At 42.2% G+C, this 13,630-nt stretch overlaps 1 protein-coding gene across 2 annotated transcripts in view; it reads right to left on the reverse strand.

The window, feature by feature from the left end:
* Positions 1 to 13,062, reverse strand: part of PLCG1 (phospholipase C gamma 1) — a 114,467-nt gene extending 101,405 nt beyond the window's left edge. The window contains exon 1 of one of the 2 annotated variants that reach the window (XM_060230917.1): positions 12,772 to 13,062. In XM_060230917.1, coding sequence (XP_060086900.1) covers positions 12,772 to 12,973 — 202 coding nt within the window. In that variant the 5' untranslated portion in view covers positions 12,974 to 13,062. The remainder of the gene's footprint in view (positions 1 to 12,771) is intronic. The other variant, XM_060230918.1, reaches the window with a different exon arrangement.
* Positions 13,063 to 13,630: the final 568 nt, after the last annotated feature.

Here is a 13,630-nt window from a genome sequence, read left to right on the forward strand (position 1 = left end):
GCTGATCCAAGGTCACCAAGCAGCTGCATGTGGAGGAGTAGGGAATCAAACCTGGTTCTCCAGATTAGAATCTGTGCTCATAACCACTACACCACACTAGCTCCACAGGAAGCATGCTGGGTAACCCTGGATCAACCACACACTTTCAACTCAATCTTCCTTACAGTGTATATGTGGAGAAGAGTAGAATGAGAAAATGGAGAAGAGGAGAATGATGTAAACCACTCTGGGTCCCCACTGAGAAGAAATGTGGGGTACAAATGGGGTGCAAAACTAAATAAATAAAAGACTGAAGAGGCATATTGTCCAGGCAGGCTTAAACTCCAGAACCTGTTGCTACAGTAAAAGAATGTCTTGCACTGCTGATGGTTAAGGGGCTGAAAAAGTTAGATCTCTGCAAAGATCTAAATGCTAAAACTGCAAACAGGTGAAGACAGTAGGAGGAGTGCACGAAAAGCACTTCCCTCCAGACATAATCACAGTCATCCACCTACCTGATATTATATGATGAGTTTCTAGTGATCTACATGCAGTATAACACTGGCACCTCCCATTTTAGTAATTAAAACTCTGATTAATAACCATCTCTATACCCCTACTTTTCCCAAAGCAATTCTGATTCCTACCCCATAGTCTTACCCCTGCAACATCACTCACGCTACTGTTATAAGCAAGTCACTTTTCCCTAGATAGCTGATAGCATGCCACTACAAATATATTAGCTTCACAAACCCCTCTCCCTCCAAAATATTTTACATTTTAAGTTTGCACTCCTTGTGATTTCATAGCACCACACTTGCTCCTATCTAAATACTCCATTTTAAAATAATAACAATAAATTGCAAGCAAATCTTGAGATAATGTTCTCAGTGAAACTGTATTATGTACTATTATGATGTTACTGAATGACATTGACCTCGTTTTTTACACTTCCCACCCCAAATCCACACATAAATGAAATCCATAACTCCTCTTATTTAGATAGATCCATCTGTGAAGGTATTTAGGACTACAGAGTTCCCTTTCTACATTATTGTTTTTTCAGCTGTTTACAGAGACCTCCTACATAAGAAGTCTATGCTGGAAGTTTTCAAGAGGTCGCACAGCTATCTGCTGGAAAGGCTCTAGTTTGGACTTCCTGTGTTAAGCAGGGGGTTGGAGTCTATGGCCTTTCTGATTCTATGCACACTAAAAGGTTCTACTGAGTACACATCCCAAGTAAACATGTTCAGGACTGCAGTTCTAGTCACCTTCTCAACTCTTTCATACTAGATGCCCAAAGCACAACAGAAAATTCCTCTGTTATGAAGAAGGAAGAGGAAGGACCTCAGCAGAAACTCCCACAGAATACAAATATGGGCTTGTCTCAAATGAGCACTTCCTAAAAACAAACAGAAGTCTTTAATACCTTTGGAGAGTTAACAATCAGCATCAAGTAATTCATTTAGCCAAAAGGAAGATGTCTAGGCTTGCCAATCCCCAGGTCCCAGCGGGGGTTCTCCAGCATTCCCAGGCTCCTTCCCGCCCCCAGTCAGCTGGCCGGTGGGGGGAAGCCCCACCCCCACAGCCATCATGTGCCTTTCCCCCTCGGGAGGCTTCAGTCTCTACTCGAGAAAGCCTTCTTCTTTGGATGGTGTGTCTGCGTCTTTAAGGCTGAAGAGGAAGGGAGGGGGAGGAGGCAGAACAACATGGCTGTGAAAGGAGCCCAGGTCCTCTGTTTGTTGCACCATTATCAGAGGTCATTTACATAGTGTGAAGGTAAACCTGAACCTTTGATTGCCCTGTGTTACTGTGAAAAACTTGAAAGTTCAGCAACTCGTGAGTAGAGGTGTCAATCCCCAGGTGGGGGCAGAGGAGCCCCGGTCTGGAGGCCCTCTGGAGCTTCAGGGTCATCAGAAATTGGGGGGGGGAGGAGGAAGGGAGGGAAATGTCTGCTGGACCATAGGGTATAATGGAGAAGTAATCCTGGGGTATCTGGGGCTCTGGAGGGGTGGTTTTTTGAGGTAGAGGTACCAAATTTTCAGTGTAGTATCTGATGAGTCTCTTCAAAACGCTCTCCAAGTTTCAAAAAGATTGGACCAGGGGATCCAATTCTATGAGCCCCAAAAGAAGGTGCCCCTATCCTTCATTATTTCTAATGTAGGGAAGGCATTAAAAAGGTATGTGGTCCCAGATGGCCAGAACTTCCTTTGGAGTTCAATGATGCTTGTCACAACTTTGCTTATGGCTCCACCCCCAATGTCTCCTGGCTTCACTTCCAAAGTTGCCAGATATTTTTTGAATTGGACTTGAACATAAGACAGCTCCCTAAAAAAAAAGTCACACACAAAAAAAATGATTTTTAAATTAGCATCCATATCTTATATGTAAATTTCAGATGTGTACCACCAAGAAAAATAGTGGGACATGTGCGAGGGGTGGAGTGGAAGCAGGTAGATGAGGCAAGAGTTCTGTGTTACTGGGACATTTTATATCTGTATCAGTACTTGAATAAAGGGTTGATACTGGCTCCTAAATTTTGGAGGAAGCTCCAAGATCTGGGTCAGATTTGTCAAAGCCTAAATGTGGATGAATTTTTTAAGGTTATGCTGGGTATTTTTTCCCATTCTGTTTATTAAAAATACTGGATGAATGAATAAATAAATAAATATGTTGACTTCTAACTCAACCTGAAGTTGCAGAAACAGTCCTTCAGGAAACAATCAAGAAGAAAAACATTTGAAGGACAATCTCCTTCCATATGCCCATGTGCACCAGTCAGGCAGCCAGTTGTTGGTTATCCCTAGGGTGGCATCAACCAAAGCCCAGGCCTTTTCCATCATGGCTTCAACTCTGCGTAATGGGCTCCTTGAAGAGGTGAGGGGGCCTCCTCCTTGGAGATTTCAGGAGGCACTGCAAGGTCTGCCTCTTTTGCCAGAGCTTTTGAGGGGGTTTGAATGGCAAGCAACTTTAAGGGGGGGGGGAGATTTGGAGTTTGCTGCTTTATGTATGCATAACCATGGCCGATAACAAGGAACAGACAGTGGCTTCCCAACACACAGGCTGCATTCAGACATCTTTCCTACTTCCTTCTGAATAACTGAAATTCTAACCCATGGTTTAACCCCAGTTTCTGGGAAAGGAATTGACCCCAATTTATTACAGCGCCCACATTTGGCCATTGAGTCATATAATTCCTAACCCAGAAAGTGCTTTGCTCAAGAAAGGAAGTAAAAAATGAAGCAAGCTCAGACTTCTCATGAGCAAACTCTTTTTGCTTGCAGCACCAAAAACAGGTCCTCCTGTACAATATTTGCATTTTGGAACAGTTGGCTTCTTGCACTTGGACTGCTTGTCTCCTCAAGGGTCCATTTGTTGCCATACTGCCATCCCCTCTCTGTCTCTGCTAGCCCACATGTAGATAATTAAAGAAAATTCTATGGCTCGTAGGGCTCTAAAAGGATCATTTGCATCCTGCCTGGACCACATGAAACTTCTGGGCCCTATGGAGCTTATTTCCTGGCATCAGCCCATTTAACATTATAAGCCTGCTGGAACAGACAAAGCACTAACGGAGTTACTTATATATGGAAAGAAAAAGCCCTGTACAAATGGAGTTAATGCATAAAGTCTGGAAGGAAGAGCCAGAGCCAAATGATTGGAACAAGTCTTTAATCTCATCTATTTTTAAAAGCGAGATAGTCTAGAAAGTAGTAATTATAGAAGCATCTCATTACTAGTTGCAACATCCAAGAGTCTGCCATAGATCTCATTTAATGGATCAGGCTGGATGCAGGAAGATCGTGATCACCTGCAATTAACATAGATTCCAAATTCAGTAAGTGCCTCAGCATCAGGTGCCAGGAAGATAAAACCCTGCACATAAGACAGAAAATTTTATAAATAACTCCAAATTATCCAGGCTGGTAAAACCCTAAACAGGCCATGATGAAGCTCTCCAAAGCAACTAAATGCAATACGCTTTTCCCATATATGTTTTCTTATTTTGGAAAGCACAGAAAAATAATATGAAGAAAATACAGAAAGGAAAAAAGGGAATATTTCTCCCCACCATCCCCTTCGTTAAACTGAAAAGTTTATTTGGACTGCCTATAACACACGATATTTACTTCTGATGGGTACGTTTATATTTATATTCGTTGTTTTACATTTCAGTTTGTTTTGCAGCTATATTATCAGTTTCATCATTATTACACATATTTTTGCCTCCGGCATACTTGCTATTACTTTTAACAGGCAGATAACGTAACAAAAAATACAGAAGAATTATGTGATAAGCTCATGTGGCCCAAATGGGTTCCAACTACCCAGAAAAGGATTTGTAATTGACAAAAGCCCTGTTCAGATGTTACAGTCCATAGCTACCAGGAAACCAGCAATCACAGCAGATCCTCCTGTTGTCTCAAAGAGGCTATGTGCATTTTCAGCATCAGTACATGTGAACCATGCAGTATGTACAGAGGCTATATGAGCATGCAAAATCCATGGGTTATATGGCAAACATGCATATTAGGAGGACCAGGGATAGGATGAACTCCCGAAATTATATACTCAATCTATATAAAAGAGCTAGTTCACTGAAAACTTCCAGCTAGCTAACCCTGTATACAGACTGCAGTGAATGTTTTTACAATCCATGCACATGATTTTTCTTTGTACACACTCTGAGTACTTCTGACACTGCATCTGATGTGTGTGCAACTGAATGCATGATTTAAATCTCCTGTTAATCGTGGAAACGGCTGCCAGTTTTATTTTTAAAATGGAAATACGCTGCTAGTTTCTTACAAGCAGATGTATGTGCACAAATGCAGAATGTGTGCATATTTATTGCACACATGTGTACAAGACCAACAAGCAAGAGTAATGAAAATGACAAATTCAGTGTTAGACACGATTAGGGAAGGAATGGACTGTAATACATCCAATATCATAATGCCTTTCATAGAAATAAACAGTGCAGCTCTATTTGAAATATCTATATACTTGTGGTTGGTTCAATCTAAACATGAATTAAAAACTGGAAAACACACACAACTTTTCTAGAAAGAAATGTCTTGGGTATGAATGTTAGCGGAGGCTGCAAACTCAAGTCAACCAGCTGACTCCCCACCAGCCAGGCTTTCTGGTCCTTCCAATAAGCGGGGTCACTCCTGCCCTACAACCTAGCTGACTGGGGAGTCCCATCTGCCAAAGAAAAGTTAAAGGGTGTGGTCCCCCCAATCAGCTGAGCCATGGGTTTGGAAGTAGCCTGCACAACCCAGCTGGTTTCACTGCTTTCTGTCTCAATAGCTCCTGGCTTATGCCAGAAAAATGACAGCTTCTGGCAACCTCAGTTGGCTCATGGTGCTGCATTTTGGGGTTTTCTTTCCAAAGTGGGGGTGGGGGTGTCTGATTATACTTGTACTTTCTGGGGGGGGGTCATCTCACATTCATGGTAAATACAATAATAAAGGTTTGAAGTTCAGGGCAGATCATATTCTGAGCATAATCAGGTGCAGAATTTATCTTCTTAAAAGTTAAGAATGTAAATTGCATTTACTAAAGTAGCCATCTAATTATCAAAGAGTTTATTAATAAATACACAATTTAGCTCACATATGAATTATCAGCTTTGCCACTCAATTTGTAAATAAAATTTTAACATGTTGATGTGTCAGTCTTTCGCACACATGATAAGCAATAAGGCTAGTATTAGAAAATATATATATAAGTTCCACAGATAAAGAATACCCAGTAGTGCACAGGTAACTAACCTTCTGCTAATTTTCCAAGCATGGAAATCATTTAAAAGTTTACAGCAATATATAAAAACTAAAATAATCTGTATCACTTGCAATGCAATTCTATGCAGAGTTATTCCATTCTAAAACCACTGAAGCTAAAAAAAACCTTTGGCCTAGAGGGCTGCAATTGCTTGTTTAAATGTACATCCATGCTTAAAATGTGCAATTTTCTTCTTTTTCATTTAAAACATTTTAATGCTGCCTTTCCACCCGACACATTAACAAACAACACTAGAAGGAGAGACAGTAACCATTACTGGGGGTATGCCAAATGAAACAAACAAACAAAATCTTCAACTGCTTGCAAAAGACACCAATAGAGGGAGACAGATTAATCTCCCTGGGGAAGGAGTTCCAAATTTTTGGTGCCACAACTAAGAAGGCCTTTCTTGCATCTCACCACCCATCTAATCTCAGGTGGTTGAGGCAACCAAAGCAGGGCCTCTGAAGACGGCCAGAGTGTACAGGCAAGTTCATATGGGAGGAGGCGGTCCTAAAGGTATGTTGGTTTCAGGCCTCTGAAGGTCAATACCAGCACCTTGAATTGAGCCCAGAAACAAAAAGGAAGCCAGTACAGATGGAACAAGACTGGAGTGATATGGTTCCTATGATCCACTACAGTCAGCACTCTGGCCACAGCATTCTGTACCAATGGTAGCTTCTAGACAACCTTCAATGATAGCCCCATATGCAACACATTGCAGCAGTCTAAACAAAGATATTACCAGGATACGCACAGCAGTGGCAAGATCTTTTCTGCCCAATAAGGGACACAACTGGTTCACCAGCTGAAGTTAGTGAAAGGCATTCCTGACCGCTACTGCTACCTGTTCATCCAACAGGAATCCCACATCCAGAAGCATCCCTAAACTATGACCCTGCCCCTTTACAAGGAGTGCAACCTCATTCAGAAAAGGGGACAACCCATTTTTACAAGGAAGTTTTGGTAAAGCTGAAATGTTCAAAAACATCCCAATATTTATGCCTTGTGTAATGTCATGAAAATAAAATCTATCTCTCTCTCTCTCTCTCACACACACACACGTACACACACACACACAAATCCAACAGCAAATTCAACCATTTTCAAGCTCAAGATCAATTCAAGTAGGAAGACTACAGAAAAGATAAGGACTGAAAAATGTGGGAAACACAAAAGAGAGATCATTTCACATTTCTAACCATGCCACTCTGTAAAATGAGAATGTGTCCACATGATCATGGAAATAAGAAGCCTCATAAAGTTAGCAGAATGCATTAGTTGTTCTGCTTCTGGTCAAGTTTTTAAAGCTAAGTAGAAAGCCAATGAAGTAAGGGATATCACTAAAGAATTCATGGCATATGCATTCTCACTACTTTATCTATAGTCTTTGGCCTGCTTGAAACATATCCATTGCCCTCCCACACGATTAACTCAGCCAACAACAGCTAAGCATGAACACAGAGACAAATGGGCCCAGTGTTGCAAAGCTCTGAGCACTAGGTCTGAGGTTTCACAGCAGTGAGGGAAAAATATTCTTATCACAGTTGAAGCAATGCTCCTTCCAGACTGTTGCTATAGTGATCAAGGGCCCACTATAAAAAGAAATGAAATAAATGGTTCAAGCAAGATGCAGCATTACTAGAAAGGTGGATTTCAGAGATTCAAGACAAAATGATGATTGATTTAGTGAGCACAAGACCCTCTTGCTGGTGGTCTACTCTTGTAGATTTTTCTCTCAGGTAAGTGTTTGGCTGAGTGAATTACACAGAGCGGATCTACACAGTACTCTGGGGGAAATGAACACAGAAGATGAAGATGTGCAGGGGATGTTAACACAATGTAACAGGAGCATTGCTCCATCAGGCCAACAGTCCATCTATGCCAGCTTCCTGTTTCCCACAGTGGCCAGCCAGAAGTGTCACAGAAGACCCTCAAATGCAACACCAAGGCTACTGCCTACCTATCTAGTAGACTTTTATTCCACTGTTCCACCGAGGAGCTCAAAGCAGCATAAACAGTTGTCTTGTCGTCATTTTAACAGACCAAAAACAAGAGAACGTGCCAGCCCAAAGTTACCGAACAAGATTCATGGCAGAGTGGGAACTGGAACTCAGGTTGTCCTAGTCCAACATCCTAACCACTACATCACACTCCCAATCCCCCCAGTTGTTCTCCACAACAACTAGTGTTCGGGCAGATATTGCCTCAAAAACATGAAGAGCCCATTCAGTTATCCCCCATGAAAAGCATCTCATTCCCTTTTAAAGCACCCTAAGCTAGCAGTTATCATTACATTCCATGGTGGCAAGTTCCACCAGGGAATTATGGGCTGCATGAAGAAGTACTCTTTTTTTTGTCTAGTTAACATGAAACATTCTTCAGTCAAAATGCAGGATTCTCAATCTTTAAAAATACTAAGATAGTTAATACAGCGAAGACAAGTATTAAGTATGCCACTTTGCTTAGCTGTCTCAACAGTAAATGAGAGAAGGCAAGAGGAGGCAAGGAGCACCAAAACAAGCATGAATTGTCCTTTGGGTTAAATGTTCTGCAAGCCTGCTATAATGCTCAGCTGCCCTGAGCCTGCTTCGGCAGGAAATCCAATAAAATAAATAAATAAATGCTCAGGTGGCAGTCCCCCAAAACAAAGTCTCTCATAAACTGAGGCCCTAAATCCCACTCAGGAATCACAGCTGAAGTTTTACAGATGTGCCATCAAGTTACAACCAACTTCCGGCAACCCCTGCAAGGGGCTTTCAAGGCAAGTGAAAAGCAGAGGTGGTTTGCCATTGCCTCCCTCTGCAGTTTCCCGTGGTGGTTTCCATTCCAAATATGGACTCTGTTTAGCTTCTGTGATCTGATAAGTTCGGGCTATACCATGCAGCTTTCTTCCCTGTTATAAGCACTCCAAGTCCAGTTTTGCCACATCTTTAGCTCCTCAGTCAACTTACACAAGAACATCGCTTGTCTGATCATTGGAGCACTGAGTGACAACTCGCGTGGGTGAATGAAGCTTAACCACAGATTAAATGCCCCCATGGAGAGAAATTTTGCCCGTTACTTCATTCAAGCATAATATTTGCCACGGGGTTGTGTTTTTTTTTTTGTATACCCCACCTCTCTCCCCAAAAGAGACCCACAGATTGAACACATGAAGACACCCTATACTGAATCAAACCACTGGTCCATCAAGGTCAGTGTTATCCACTCAGACCAGAAGTAGCTTCCAGAGGCTCAGGCAGAAATCTTTCACACGACCTGCTACCTAGTCTTTTCAACTGGAGATGGAACCTGGGGCCTTATGCATGCAAAGCAGATGCTTTACCACTGAGCCATAGTCCCTCCTCCCCACAGCTTACATCATTCTCACTTCCACTTTATCCTGACAACCCTGTGAAGTAAGTTAGGTTGAGAGTGTGTGACTGGCCCAAGGTCACCCAGCAAGCTCCCATTTCTTTTATATACAGTTGAAATATTTGTTAATATTTATTAATATTTATTGATAACCATGGTTTTATCTGTTTTTATCTGTTTTAAATGCTGATCCCTTTATATGTTTAAATACTGTAATTTTGTTGGATCTATCACTGGAAGCCGCCCTGAGCCACTTGTGGGAAGGGCGGGATATAAATCCCAAATAAATAAATAAATAAATAAATAAATGGCAGAGTAGGAATCTGAACCCGGATCTTCCAGATCCTAGTCAGATCCTCTAACCATTACACCACAATGGCTATGCAATAAGCGGCAGCACAGTTTTCCCAGAAGCTATTTGAGTTCTTATTCTAAAGGCCCTATGGAAAAACAGAACAGGCAATACAGCTCAGGATCAGCCTTCTTTGGGGAAGTTTCAGCCAACAATTGTATTTAATTGTGTACCCACAGTTCATTGCAATGTCATAGTCTTGAATGCTGAGTGCTTTTCACGTTTAAAGAAAAAAACTCAATAGAACATTAAAGTCCTCATGGACATCTAAGAGACTAATTTATTACTTGCCTACCCCAAATATCTCTGGAGCACCTATCACTGGTAATCTTGCTACACAGGGTTATTGAACACTTTAGCCAGGCTATGAAAGCTGTTCAAAATGGCATACGGTGAGTTTTCAGCTTAAAGAAGCACAAAACAGGATTCGATCAATCATGGCACATAAGGTTGCAAAAAAGGGAAAACAATTTTCTACCCTCCCGTCAAATCACTGTTAGTGCCCACAAAGAACTATATTGCAAAGAAGGGATGAAGATGATCTCCTTTCTGCCCACCCTGTTGGGAAACCCCAGTTTAAACCACTCTACTGTCACCATAATTAACGTGTGCAAAGCTTTAGATAGCAATATTAAATTAGGATGCTCAAAGGGTCCTCTAGCAAGGTTTTACAAGAGGATTACAGCTAATCAATTCACCATCCAGCTGTGCAAACATCTGTCTCTAAGGCTGATAAATTGGTTACTAAAGATTTATCTGAAAGATTAGTAGTTTTTTTGTTTTACTTTGCAGATTTCAGAGGACTGGCCATATTAGTGTGCTATACAAGAATACAGCCAAGAGGTCTGCTCCATATGAAAGACTAGGATTTATTGTAGCAAACAACATACGCTTAGAACCTGCTCTGCCCCACACACTGCCCTGCCCCACACAAAAAGGTAGAGAGAAAATTACATAGTAAGGTCGCAAAGCACAAAAATGTACACATTTGAAGTCTACACAGGAAAATGTCCCAGACCCTCTTACGTATCATGGCATTTTGGGTCTACTGCTTACGACTTTTCTTCTGCATCTTTTCATGTGTGCCTTTATATACGTACCTGCCAACAGAAGACAATGCTCCCCAGGTCTCTGACGAAGTGGGCTGCATAGCCCATGAAAGCTGATGCCATGATAAAATGCTTTAACTTTCAGGCATCACAAGATTCTATGCTGTTTTATCACTTGTTGACTGATATCTACCTCACTGGGAAATTAAAAAAGTCGGGAAGTTGTTACTATCTTAGCTGCTCTGTCTATTTGGCAATAAATTCCAGGATCTGATTTCTCTTGCAGTATACAGAACATCTTAAAACAAAAACTAAGAGAGGTCTTATTTATTTGCTTAATCTATAACGCCAAGGGAACCTCCACATTCGGAGGCAGTAAACCCCTGAATACCAGTGCCATGAGGCAACACTGGGAAAGGCCTCAGCATCTATGCCCTGCTGTGGATCTCCAGAGGAACTGGCTGGCCACTGTGTGAGACAGGATGCTGGACAATATGGACCACTGGTCTGATCCAGCAAGGGTCTTATGACTAGCCCATGGTCACGTAGCAAGCTGCCTTCCACTGCAGCATGGGGATTCAAACATGAGTCTCCCAGACCTTAGTTCAGCAGCCTAATTGCTACACTGCATTGGTCCAACACACTCAGGAGTTCAGATTTATATCGCACTGTGGATTTATGTTGTATAAAATTCTACACTCTTTACACACACAATCAAAATTTGCCCGGGCCACCACAGCAAGCTGAGAGAGAATCTGAGAATTTCAACATTGCCAAGTCAAGAAAAGTTACTGGCCAGCATAAGTTTTTCTGACATTCTCATCCCTGCAATATTCTTTCATGACACACATAACATAAATAGATTCACATTATTTATTCAGAAAAATTTTATGCCACCTCGGCCAAGAACCTCCCTGAGGCAACTTACAAAATAAAAATTATAAAAATAAAACATTAAACGTTATTAAATAAAATTTAGCATCCACTTCATTGTAACTTACACCAAGGCTGACAGGAAAGTTGGGGGATGGGGTGGGGTTTATGTGGAAGTATAGTCCTTCCATTTCACACATCCTTCTTCATTACCTAGAGGCAGTTTATCTTTGCCACACTATTTTTCTAGATAGGTGCTGGAATTTGGAGTTGAATTTGTTGAAGGGTTGGGGGGGGGGGGAGAGGAAAGCTTTACATTATTTCAAAAGCTGCATTTTCCTCTTTTGCTCTCTTTTACAAAGTGCAACTGCAACCTGAATAAAAATCCCAGAAAGTGAAACGTGTAAACGTGCTATTAAGCTTAGAAAGTCGAGTCTAAAAACCAGCTCCCTTGCCAGAGAAGAGATCCAAAACAAAAACACATTTTTTTTCAAAGTTGAGAAAAACAGGAAACCTGTTTCCCTCTTGTAGCTGACATCTCAACCAGGCTAAAGGGAGAACTGGAATCTGTGTAGGGTCAGGTGATCAAGATTGACATCCTTCATTGGCCCAAAAGATGTTTATAATAATAAAATAGTTGTTCCTGGATTGGCAACAGGCCAAATCTTGGGGTGGGGGTTTAATAACCACCAGGAAAAATGAATAGATATATTTGCTCAGAAGTAAGTGCCATTATTTTCAATAGGGCTTACTCCCAAATAAAGTGCACACAGGATTTCAGTCGAAGCCTGTTTTGATCAGAAGTTTACAAGTATTGAGTATATATGGTTAACAGATTAAGTAGACAAGGTCTCTGGAGTCTGATACAGAACTCTTCAGTGGGCAGAGTTCTATGCAATTTAAGAGCCTACTATGATCCTTCTTTCATTCTCTGCCCAGCAAAGCAGGCACCTTACTCAAATAATGCGGATTCAATTGAATCAACATACCAATGACTTTACTGCAAGCAGATCTGCAAGCAGCCGCCACTATTTTGAGTCTATTAAAGGCAATATAAGGCTTTTCTCAGGTAACCAGATTGGAAAACTCTTGTGAACTAAAAGGGGGGGGGGGGACAGATGGTTAAAATGGGTATGTGTGAACAGGCAGATTAGAAAGGCTTTGCGGCTGAGAGCACTTCCAATTCAAAATGAATGTTATGCATGCATTGCTTAGTTTAGAAGGCCTGTAACCGAACATCCTTCATGAAACAGGCATGCACTTTAATCCCAAACAAACTGCATTTTTTAAAACCCTCTGTTCAGTCTTCTACTGCCGGGTCTCATATTATCTGTTGTTTCCCTACAGTGTTAAAAACCACACACACACACTTACTCGCTCCTTCGATTTTGTCCGAGCCTCTGCTCCAGATAATCTGCCTGGTTTCCAGCTTTACCTGGAACGTCTTCCTTTCCGGCCTCTGGGATTTCTTGGAGTAAAACAAAGTCATCACTGTGCCCAGTTCGAGGCTCCTGCAGAGATGAACCCCTTCGGCTTCGCTTTGGAGGCAGGGTCCGTTGCTGAAAACCGACGCCATGGCTCTCGCCTCCTTCTGCGCCCCCCTCCCCCTTTTCCCCAGCAAAGAAAACTTTGCAAACAAAAGGACTTCTTTTACACCGACGCTTGGAAGGAAAGGGAACAATTATTTTTTTAAAAAATGGCAAGGATTTTTAACTCAACATCCTTTCCCCCTTTCCCTTAGTTCTGCACTAGGATGCAACAAACAATTCTCTCCATATAATGTCCTCCAGAGGAGGGGAGGGGGAAGAGGGGGGATGCCAAAATAAATCGAGGCTTAGATGCAAGGGCTCAGGAGGTGAAAGTCTGTCGCTCGTTGCTCTCCAGCCGTCAACTTTTCAGTCCCAAAAAGCAGCAGAAAATCGCCTCGGTCATGCACCATTTTTTAAAAAATTGCTCCCCCCCCCCCCCCCCCGCCTTCCAGAGCAGAGTCTAAAGCGAAACCAACCAGCAAAGCAAAGAAAGGGGATGGGAGAAGAGCCCGAGCAAGAAGAATGATAATTCCAGGAAGGACTTCTCCCGGTCGCGCTGGATGCTCCAAGGCTCGGCGGCGATCCAGAGAGCGGGGCCGAAGAAAAGGCTTCTTTGCCTAGCCTCTCTTCCCCCGCTCCAGCCCCCGCGCACTCACGCCGCCTCTTCTGTGTAGGCAGATCTCTCTCTCTCTCCCCCGAATCGA

The sequence above is a fragment of the Heteronotia binoei genome, chromosome 2 (assembly GCF_032191835.1).
Source record: "Heteronotia binoei isolate CCM8104 ecotype False Entrance Well chromosome 2, APGP_CSIRO_Hbin_v1, whole genome shotgun sequence".
In the NCBI taxonomy this organism is placed as follows: Eukaryota; Metazoa; Chordata; class Lepidosauria; order Squamata; family Gekkonidae; genus Heteronotia; species Heteronotia binoei.